Below are 11761 nucleotides of genomic sequence, written 5' to 3' on the forward strand. Positions count from 1 at the left end.
TCCCCGAAGGCTCCCCCCACTTTTCATTGTGGCATAACAGATAAAGTCAGAACAGGAGGAGGTTTCACCACTTTCACTGCATGTAAAAAACATTAAATAATTCTGTTATTCTGAGGCTTGCAGATAGTATGAAAATGACAACTGAACACCAAGGATAGCATTTTCTTTTTCTGCTAGTAACTGAGGGCTTCGCTGGTTGGGTTTTTCAGTTTAGTAAATTCCTGATGCAATTGTCTTGATATGAGCCTTTCAAAAAATTTATTCTTTTCTCTATTTTTTTCAAAGAAATTACAATTTAAACATTTATTCCATTTGTATTGAAATATATTAGCTCCCATGTATTTGTAAAGTCCTATTTTTATCTCATTAAAAAGATTTCCTAGTAGCACATACCAAATAAATACTCTTCTAGACATGTTACATATAATATATTCACTCTACTACATTCCAAGTCAAAATGAAAGAAATTAAAATTTCATAGAATCACTGACTCACAGAATAATTTAGGTTGGAAAGGACCACTGGGGGCTATTCAGTCCATTCTTTGTAATTTGCTCCAAGCATGGCTAGCTTCAAATTTAGATCATGTAAACAGAAAAAGGTTCCAAACACGAATTGTTCCTATAATTGCTTATTTTACAGTGACATTCATTTAATAGCTTTGTGACATTTTTACAGTAAGACATATCTTTTTTTAGTACAGCAACTATGCTGTTGCCATAAAATGACACAAAAAGCCCTACTCAGATGGCAGGCATAAATAACGATCAGTTATATGTGCATATGTGTTGGTTGGTATGCATGTGCACTGTGGAGACCCATGATGAATCATCCAGTCCTATAGCTGAAAGGCAGGACTGAAAATCTTCTGTTTTCTGTTCCTTTGGAAGAGGAGTAGGTAGGAATAATAAAGGCAATTTGCTGCCATGCATTTTCCCACAAAAAATGAAAGGTAAATGTTCACAGCCTTCTCAGCTAACTGAGATTTAAGGAAGCCTGACGTCCTAAGGTGCAGCTCACAGCTCCTGCATTATCATTTTGAGCTTGCTCAAACGACAGCTGTCATGTTGTGTGGCAATAAAAAGCTTGAAATTTTGGGGCTGCATTCTTAGTTAGCCGTAGAATGCATTGATACGTCTAATTAATAGCATTGCAAATTTGTCTCAGATTTAAGAAATATGATAGCTCTGACCTGACAGTTTAAACACCAAGAAATCATTTATTTATTTCTGCAACAAAACAAACAAACAAACAACCCCCCCAAACAAACAAAATATCCAACCAAACAAACAAAAAACCCACCTCCTTTCCTAGTCCAGGAAGTAAGAAGATACTAAATACACTTTTCTTTTGGCCCTGACTTCCTACTAGCTTCACAGGATGAGCCCTAATTTTGTGTTTGCTTCCTAGTACTGTAATTGCTGGATATGTCACTTTAGATGCATTTTATGTAGGAGCAACAGCACATGTTCCTGCCTGGCAGAATCTGGATTATTCATGCACATATTGCAGTGAGTTTCACAGGCTCTACAAAAACACATCTAAATTGGCAAGCTTTCTGATGCTTGGTCTTGCATCTTATCCACTTTGAAAGAGAAGGGAGGGTACCACCTATCAAATATCCATACTGAAATGTACTGTGATAAGCTACTCCTCTGAATAGTTGATTTAAGGGTCCAGGATATCTCAGAAAATTGTAACAATATGTGACACCTTCCACCTTGATGTTATTGAAGAAATGACACAACTCTTACTCTGTAAAAACTGATACGAAATGACCAAATGGTCTCAACTTAAGTTGAACATCATCCTTTTTCGAGTTTATTTCTGAAGAATTAAAATTTCCCTGTGATCAGTGTCAATACTGAAAACTACTAAGTGGCATCTTTAGGAAAACAGTCTCAATATAAAATGCAGCTACAAATGACCCTGGATATTTAGGTACATTATTACACATGGAGGTCTTATTATTCCTAGCAGTCTTACTCAGACAGAGCTGAAATGTTGGTATAGATGTCCATGCAAAAATGATACAGTGCCTGAGAAAACTCCCAAAATGTCTGTTCACTCTGCATCACTGAAGACATGAGTTTTACAAGGCTGTCAAACCTGCCTTTTCTTTCATTTAGCATACAAGCACAGAAAGAGCAGAGGAGGAATTACTCATAGATTTCATAAAAAGCAGAATCTTTGTTTATGTAATTTTATATGGTTGAAAGATAAACACAGATGTTGCACTTGCAGATATTATATTTATAACATTATTTTATCAATTATGCTGTGCTTCAGACATGAAAAAACATGGTATATTTATATTTCTGAATCCTTACTGATTTTAAAAAGTTTCTTGACAAAATGTGCATTTTCATTCATTTAGTCAAAATTATGAGGCTAAAGAAAAAAGTTAAATAAAAAGTCAACTTTCAGATAACTAAAGGTAATTCAGAGGTTTTTTTAAGCAAAATATTTTGAAGACTTTTCATGAACACAAAGTATTTCCTAGACATGATTAGCACACAAAAATCTCATTTTCCACTACTTTTGTGTTCTAAAAATGTCATCTAAAGCAGACTGGAGAAACTCCTTGCTAAAAGATCATATTGCAGAAGCAAGGTCCTATTTTTTTACAATTGCAGTCATCTGTCTTTCAAATATCGAGTGGGAGTGGGGGAGCAAATTTTGAGCTGCTTCAATTCTCATGGGAAAACTTATTTAAGAGAAAGTATAATTTCTCAGGGTTTGTCTGCTTCTGATAATTTGTATCTATGTCCACTTATAGAATCAAAGAAGGCCTCTAGTGGCCACCTCTCTTTGGCTGAGTCAGGACAACCAGTGCCAAATATCAGCCAGGCAGATATTTGACTACCTTCCTAAAAAACATTTAATAATGGAGATTCCATTGCCTCTTCAGGTGCATTGTATCTTGAAGAGTGGAAAACAGCCTTAGATGTCAACCATGACATGAATATAAAGTGGAAATGTCTAAGGCAGATTTGTCTGACTAGCTGAGATATCAAAATTTATTGCTGATGTCAGAGTTTTAGCCAGAAAGAAACCATTCTATCCTTCCCACAGAACAGAAATAAATTCAAACCAAATCACGTTGTGATGCCCAGCATGATTAGCATGCTGCTAATCAGCTTCCTTCCAGTTTTAAAATGAAAGTTGTCAGGCTTACTTCTCTGATTTGTAACGAGATAGCAAGTTTTGCTTCTTTATTTCCTGAATTTCTCTGTCTTATTTTTAGCTCATTCTTTTCCCTTAGATGCTAGAAAGCTTTTAAGCAGTGAAGGAACTTGCTTTTCACGGTGCTATTTTGACTTCTGAAACACACTTAAAGCTACATTTTTGAAGAGCAATGTTTCCTTGTCCTGGTTATGACAGGAAAACATCACCATTCACAGTCTTTGATGCTTGTCCTTGTGATCCATTGTACTTATTTTGCATTAAATTCATGTCTACAATAAGTATGGAATAAGTATGGATAGTTTTTCCTGTTGTTTCCATGACTCCCATTCCTTTGGGAATTTGACATGAGTCATTTAGCAATGTGTGCTAGTAGAACAGTATAACTACACTGTATGAAATAATTTTCATCTTTGGGAGTAAAATGGATGTATGCATTGATTCTCCTCCAATTCCTTCCCTGAAATCAGCTGCCTGAAAATCCCACTGCGGCAGGATGGTATGATAACATGTAATAAATCACAGGATCCTCTTCTGAACTTAGTAAAAGCCACGTGCCATTAGCATTCATCACACCTAAGGTATATTGCAATAAAACTCCTCTGCACAGTCTCGTCCACCTTTGTCTATCTGTCCCAAGAGACCAGATTCAGCACTAGTAAAATCATAGAATTATTTAGATTAGAAAAGATTTTTAGGATCATTGAGTCCAACCATGAACTTAACACTGTCCATTAATCTAGGCATCTTACTTCACAAATGGATTTGCCTTGACATCCTGTAAGAAAAAGAAGGAAATCTTCCTGCTTAAAATGTGCCAGTAAAGAAAAAAAAAAAGGGAGTTTATTAGTTGAAGTGGAAAAGATCCTATACTCTAGAAACTCTGCTTTCCCCACAAATCCTCTGAGGAGCATGCTTTTTTCCCTCCCAGTTTCCATACTTCAAAATTTCCTTTGAAAGATCTAGCTGAACTTTTTTCCTAGAGGAAAGGGAGCTTCCAGTGTAGATCCTTTCCAGTGCTGCCTGACCTTTACCACAGACAGCTTACACAGACATAAGATGCAAAGGTTCATATCATCCAGCTGCTACTAGGACTGAAGAAAAGGACCTGCTCACTTTTTTATTGCATTCTCCTAAGCAGCTTCTAGCAGAAATGCTCAAAAGGTCTCCTGACAGATGGAGACTACAGTTGTCTTAGCAAAACATGTGTGTATGGCTTGTACCTTGATGATCCTGCCCTCTTACCCATATTTTACCCTTCTGTCTTCTGCTTTTCACTGACCGTTGCCTTGAAAATCCCTCCTGTTTACATGCTGCCTCAATAACTTAATCTTTCAATTTCTCAAGAGTATCCTTCTCAACAAACCTAGAACTAATCAAACACATCTACATGCATTAAAGCCCACTGTAAACTTAATATGCAAAAGCTTTATGGAGTCCTTAAGACCCTCTGAAAAGTACCTGATAGAAGAAGGAATATAGTTTTCAATTTGTGCATTCTCCTTTCTGTCTCCTGGGGTACTGCTTTGCAACATTCCTAGGGCAAAACTTGTTGTATAACTTTCACCTACCAAGATTAAACATAGGAAATTATTCCTGGAAAGATTGGGATATTGCTGGGATCTATGGGGAAAGAGGTGTGAAAGAGCTGGCGTGACCTTGAGACTGAAGTCACAACAGACATGACAGCAAAGCCAGCAAGAGAAGCATCAAAGTTTTGTGCTGCTATTGCCTACTTTTTCTCTTTTAGGTCCTTTCCTTTCTTTGATTGACAGAGAAAGCAGCAAGTTAGATGCTCACGGTGAAATCAAAAGTCAAGTTCAGGGAAGAAAACTTGTGAAAAAAGCAGAGACCCACATGGCCTGGAGGGGCAGAGGGGAAGCAATGAGGTGGTCCTGGAACTTCCCCGAGAGACTTTTCTATCCACTGAGGGATATCATGCCAGCAGGGAGGGAGCACAGACATCGACTCTAGCCCTGCATTTCACCTGGGGGACAAGTCTAGTCTCCTCAGCTGGGAAATACTACTTGAGAGATCTTTAGTTCCCCTAAATACCCATTGTTAGACCAGTGCCCAGGACTGGCATTCCAACCAGCCAGTCTGCCTAATCCCCTCTAAAATCCATGCTGTTTTTGCCTTCAGCAATAGCAAATGCCAGAGACAGCAGTCTGGACAGAAGAAATTAAACATTATTTCTTAATTCTGCTTCTGCCTGCATTTTCAATTCCAAAACCCACTCCCCCCTCCACTGCCTCCCCCCCCCCCCCCAAAACCCTGTATGAGCTGACATGTTCCTCAAAAATTTTACTGTTCACTATTTAAATTATAGCAATGTTTTACTTATGTACAAGCAACAGTCTCTAGTCCAAAAGTATCAATTTAAAAAGCAATTCTGTGTCTTTAGATTGCCAGGTAGACTACTGAAGGCATTTTCACCATCTTCCAGGGCCTGGGTCCTGGACCTTCAAGTATACAGCCTCGCAGGGCTCTTTCACACCCGCGTGGTTTCAAAACCACACCGCCACCAAGCAGTGTCGCAGCGGGAGCCCCAGTCTATCGACGGAGGATAGCTGGCTGGGCTGCACGGTCCTGCTCCGTACACAGCCGGGCACCCTCGGCCCACGGTGGCTGGTTTTGTTCTGGACTTCACCAAGTTCACACTTCACCAACGTGATACACCACCTCAATACGGGGCGGGGGGCGGGAAGGAAAAGAGAAGAGGAAAATCCCCAACGAGGAACTAGGCAGAAGCACGTGCTCCTCTCGCTGCCGCCTCCCGGCCTAGACTGGCGTCCCCGGGCTGAGGAGGCGCCCTAGGCTCGCAGGCATCTCTGGGCGCCGCGCCCGAAAGTCGCCGACAGCGACCCAAAGGCCCCTGGCCACGGCGGGGGGGGGGGCAGCGGGAAACCCAGCGGCGCCCGGGCCCCGGACCGGGCTGCGCCGAGGCCGCGGCGGAGCGGGGGGCAGGCGGTGCCGCCGTCAGTCAGCGGCCGCGGAAGGCGGTGCCTGAGCGGGTTGGCGAAGGCGCCGGGGGCGGGGCGGGGGCAGAGCCGGCGGCGGGCACAGCACCTCCGAAGCGCTGAGGCGGCGAGCGCGGTGGGGAGCGCGGCGGGACGGGCGGACGACGGAGAGTGGGGCGTCGCGGCGGTAGCTGCTGCCCGGCGGTGGGAGGGAGGTGGTGACGATCCTGCCGCTCTTTCTGCTCCTGCTGCATCTGCTGCTACCGCTGCTGCTGCTGCTGAGGTAAAGCGAGTCCTGCTGCATCCACTGCAGCTGGTGCTGCCCCTCGGGCGGCTGCCGGGGCACGGGAGGGGGCGGCGCGGGGCCGTGCGGCAGCCCGGAACCAGGGCTCCGGCCGCCCCTGCGGGGTGACAGTCCGAACGGCAGCGCCGCCCCGCGCAACTTTTGCCCCCGTGCCGGGGCGGGCCGTCCGCCGAGGCCGAGCCCCGAGGATGGTGTAGCCTGTCCCCTCGCGGACGGGGGCGGCTCGACCCGGCGCTTCCTGGACGGGCAGGGCGAGCGGCGCGCCGCGGCCGCCGCGAGGCTGGCCGGGAGCCCCGGCCCCGTGTGGCGTGGGGAGCCGGGCTGGTGCCCGCGCCGGGATACAGCCCCCCGGGCGGGGAAGAGGCGTCCGTAGGGAGCGCTGGGGCGGGAGCGGTCGGCACTGCGTCCTCCGTGCCCGAGGCTCCGCCATCGTCCCCGCGCCGCCGGGGAGCGCCGGCTCGGTGCAGCCTTGCCCCGGCGGTGGAGGGGCTGCTGCCCCCTGAGCACCGGCCCCGGGAGAGCGGCTGCTCTGAGGCGGGGACTGCATGTCGGCGCAGGGCTCCGGAGTGGTTAACCTACCGGCCTCTTCAACGGGACGGAAGTTCAGACTGTACAGCTTTCCTAAGTTTTTTTAATTATCACCTCCCTTCGTCTATAGTTTGCAGCCTTTATAAGGTCTTTGAGATTTTTCAGAATGAGATGTGGTGTACAGTGTTTAGAGTGCGTATTCAATGTGTATATATTTGGACTCGTTTAAAGACTTGTGATAGAATCTCCACAGATTCAAAATAATTACTTCAGACTGCAAGCAGTATAAAGGTATTACTACGTGATACATCATGGACCTCAGTTTCTTGCAGAAAATATGTTCTAATGTGGTACTTGGTCGTCTCCACTTGGAGAGCATATTTCAGAGAAAGCTGCAGTTTGAGTCACCGGTGTGTAGACACCTAGTGGGGAGAAGACTTTGTCTCCAAGCAAATTTCCCTGCTTAGCCCTCAATTCTCATTATTTCAGTGTCCCCCTGAGTGTGATAGTCAGCTCTTCTATCTACCAAGCTTGTCCTGCAGTGGAAGGGAGCTTGTGTTAGCCACTATTTCTCTAGGGATTTTTTGGAATTATTATTAGAGAGATTGCAGTGCAAGGAAATATGGTTATTAAATTTGTTAGTATAAAGGTGGAGAAAATCTTTGCATCTTGTACTAGGTATGCTGTACCAGTAACTAGCCCACCCCTTTGGTATCACTGTGCATGGATATGCAGTGTGGAAGTTTTTATTCTCCAGCATGAAAGGCATGATAGCTTGTGTGGGAGGAAACCCTTGGGTACCAGTGAAGTGGGGGCCAGATGTCATTTTTAAAAGGGGAAAAAGGGGAGGGTGAAGGGGACATTTTCCACCTAAATTTGTAGGAATGTCTTGAGTTTTTCTGCTGAATTTTAAATTTTATCCCTACTGAAATGCTCAATGTAAACCAATCTGCTGAGAGACTGGAATTCTGTCTGAACTCAGGAATCTTAGTGGCATCATGCTCTTAGACTGTAAATAAAAAACAAATGAACATTGATTCTCTTAACGATACTTCTTCCTCCTTTTCCATTTGAGCAGCCAAATGGAAATCCAGTAATAAAATAATCTCAAATATGGGAGTATTTATTCCCTGAAGTGTTTGGTTTGTTTGTTTTAATCTATTTAAGATAGTGTCCAAGCTATATATTTTAGGACCACTCAGGTTAAGTCAGTTTGAGTCAAAATGCCTGAATGTAGAGGCTGTGTAATTTCAATTGGAGGGGAGGGATTTTTTTTTATGCAGAATCTTAGCCAAGCACTCTAAGAGGGCATTTTGCATACCCTGTGGTGTTACTGAGCAGGTGTGGAAAACTGGTGTTTGTCCCTATGTTAGATCTATAAGCAAGGCTGTTGAACTCTTGAGTCTTAGTTCATCCCTGAACCTGAGACATAGTAACAATAGAAAAAGGCATAAATCCAAGGAGTTCAGAATGGCTGACTCACAGCACTGTCTCCAGGTACATGAACCATAGATCAGGAGGGCAGATCCCGGGTACTCTGTACTGAGGGTGGTGCTGATAAGTGAGTATAAACAGGTACCGCAGCTCTGAGCCCCAGGGAAACTGGATCTAAGGAAACTTTGCTACCATAACTTCATTGAGTTTTTCTAATGGTTTGAGTTTTTAAAATATGCTTTTAAATTGTCATAAGACGTTCTACTACAACATTTCCAGTTCTGTATTTTCAAGAGATGCATAAGAGACAGAAGTACTCATTTTAAACATATGGCCATAAAGTTGCTATCATACCTTTGATAATAAAAGATCAGAGGAGTAGGTCAAGTCAGTTGAATTACGCAGTATTTAGAAGACTTCGTTGGCTGCCAAAATGCCCACAGGCAGTAGGAGTTAAATAAGTAGTTGTAGCAGAGCACTTGTTGAACCTTCCTTAAAAAGAAAATAAATATTTCTGAGTATTTAAAGTAGTCAAAGAGGTAATTTTCTAGCAGGCATTGCTATGTGCATAGTTGGTTTTGATTTGAAACATTTGTATATTATCATAACACTGGGATCAAAACTGTGTAAGTGCATTTTTTTTCTCTTGCTACATGAAACAGGAGAAATCCATGCTTTTGTAAAGGCTTCTCTGCTATTTAGTTGATACATTGATACTTGTACTTTTTCCCCAGTTTTTCTCAGTTGACTTCTCTCTGGTAGAAGAGGCAAAATTAAATATAAGTGAAACCATTCATGCTAATTACAAAGTCTGTGATATTTGGTAGCATCAGTTAGGCAACATATTTTGGTTTTTCAGAAGTGACTGCAGAAATCTCTAATTAAAACTTCGGTGGGAGCTGGGTGCCTAATACACGTGGGTAGACTTGCAAGTTGTTAAAATAAATACTTATGTACAAGGTTTTTGAAATAGGAAGTCTAATTCAGGCTCACATAATTCTTTCCTACAACAAAAACTGGTTGCAAGGGATGATAAGGAAGTTCTTCAAGGACTTAACAAGATTTTCTTCTGTGTTCTGTCATGAGAGATGTTGTGCAACATGCTGCAGGGACCTGATGGGCTGAAGAGGAGCCACATACAAATTAGGTATCAGGTTTATTCACTGGCACGGAAAGCCCATATGCATCCTTATGAACACTTCTTAGCTTGTCAGTCACATTTCAAAGGACTTGATGACTGAGGCATTAGAAAAAATGGCGTGGAAAATAGCTGTCAAATGTTCCCTGTTCCAGCCCAGTCTACTGATGTCTCTTTCCAGTGTAAAAAGGGAGGTTTTTTACAAAAAAAAAAAAAAAAAAAAAAAGAAAGCATTCTATACATTGAAGACATAGTACATAGCCAATATTTACCTGCTGGTATAACACTGCTCTCTCAGGTCTTTTATTCAGAAGCAGTTTAGAACTTTCAGTGCAGCTTTGTGTAGTTAATACTTTCTGATTTCCAGTATAGCATTTCAAATTATGATTTGTCTTTTTAAGTAGATGAAAATGAGTAACAGTTGAAATAATATTTAGAAGGCTTTCACTGTTCTATATGTCTTCAAGCAACTGTTCTCTAAATAGATTTGGGTTTTAGTCGTATTTTTTCTTTTACTTTATAGTTGGGCAACCTTGAGCTAAAAGTTCAGGCCTGTGTTCTCTTGCCTTTAGTGTAATTTAAGCATGCACCCTGATACTTCACTCTTGCTAGAGCTGCTTAGGTGGTCTGGGTGTGCCTGTTTCAGTTGCTGATTGTTTTTCTAGTATTATACCATAAACACATTAAAGAAAATCTGGAAGATGGGGGAGTGGTAAAGCCCCTCTTTAAAAAAGAAAAAGGGGAAATATGGTAGTCATCAAGTAAAAGTTCTTTTGAGTCTTTGGTTCTTCTGCAGGTTCCTCCAAAAGGTTTTTGAAATACAGGCTTTAAGATGGGGATTGTTGCCCATCCTCAGCCTTGTCATAAATAGGAGGCGACTGGATACCTCAGTGGTCAATGCTAATTACAGTAAGCTCCTCCTCTGTCTTGACAGACCTTTGTGGAGAAGGGGTGTGGCTGTCTGGCTTCGGTGAGATAATATATAAAATCTTGCTGCCAGGTTAGATACTGCACTAGAGGAATAGCTCCAGGGCTTAGCCCTCTCACCCTGAGACTTTTCAGTAGCCATAAGTCCCAGAGGAGGAAGCGTGCCTCATACTGCAGGGGTACAAATTTGGTTCAAGTAATCTGACATATATCCTTTAAAAAATGCAAACATTAGCTGGAGATATTTTTTGTGCTCTTGCTTAGTTTTATTGTCACATAGGATTCTTGTGTGGGACACAGTCTTTGCCAGCGTTGCAGAAAGTTTAAGTCAGAGGTAGAATACCAAATTCACAATCATCAAGAGAATGTGAAAAGATTTCATCAGATTTCTCTTCTCTTTCCAGGAAAAGCATGTGTGCAGAGTTTGGTGGCAGAATATTTAAGGTATGTGGGCAGTCCGTGGCAAATACATCTGAAGAAAGCGTGACCAACTAAAGAGTCGGCTGAACTTGTGTATGGAGACAAAGAAGTACCAAGAAGCCCAGGAAAATAACTAATTGGAAGAATATTGCTAGACACAGAAGAATTGGAACACTTAACTTCTGCAACAGACAGTGACTAAGAATAAATACGTTGGTAAAAACATCAGCAGTGAAAAGACAGACTGTGTTTTTTCATTATCTTTTGGATTTTATTACTTAAGAGACATTTTTGTCATCCCATTTAATTCATCTTGAATTTCTCTGTACATAAAACTATAACTGGACAATTGCATTTTAATACTGTTTAGTAACACTTTTGAATGTTAAATCATTTGCCAAAATGAGTGCTGAGGGATATCAATACAGAGCTTTATATGACTACAAAAAAGAGCGAGAAGAAGATATTGACTTGCACTTAGGAGATATATTAACTGTGAATAAAGGTACCTTACTAGCGCTTGGATTCAGTGAAGGGGAAGAAGCAAAGCCTGAGGAAATTGGTTGGTTGAATGGCTTTAATGAAACCACAGGGGAGAGGGGGGATTTCCCAGGAACTTATGTAGAGTACATTGGAAGAAAAAAAATATCTCCCCCCACTCCAAAGCCTCGTCCTCCTCGGCCTCTTCCAGTAGCACCAAGTCCTGCAAAAGCTGAATCAGAGAGTGAGCAACAAGGTCAGTATTCAGAAGGTGCATGGTTTTAGGTATTTTTGTTTCATAGTCTTGTCCGAGTGTACTTTCATGTGTATAGTACTTGCTGGTCAGCTTTTTTTTAATGTACAGCTCATTTCAATCAATTAAGA

General features: G+C 42.3%; 1 protein-coding gene across 1 annotated transcript in view; it reads left to right on the plus strand.

Annotated features, from left to right (window-relative positions):
• The first annotated feature begins 6206 nt into the window (after positions 1-6206).
• Positions 6207-11761, plus strand: part of PIK3R1 (phosphoinositide-3-kinase regulatory subunit 1) — a 60558-nt gene continuing 55003 nt past the window's right edge. Inside the window, exons 1-2 of the mRNA XM_038123496.1 lie at positions 6207-6429; positions 10882-11633. Coding sequence (XP_037979424.1) covers positions 11300-11633 — 334 coding nt within the window. The 5' untranslated portion in view covers positions 6207-6429; positions 10882-11299. The remainder of the gene's footprint in view (positions 6430-10881; positions 11634-11761) is intronic.

Source organism: Motacilla alba, chromosome Z (genome assembly GCF_015832195.1).
Source record: "Motacilla alba alba isolate MOTALB_02 chromosome Z, Motacilla_alba_V1.0_pri, whole genome shotgun sequence".
Taxonomy (NCBI): Eukaryota; Metazoa; Chordata; class Aves; order Passeriformes; family Motacillidae; genus Motacilla; species Motacilla alba.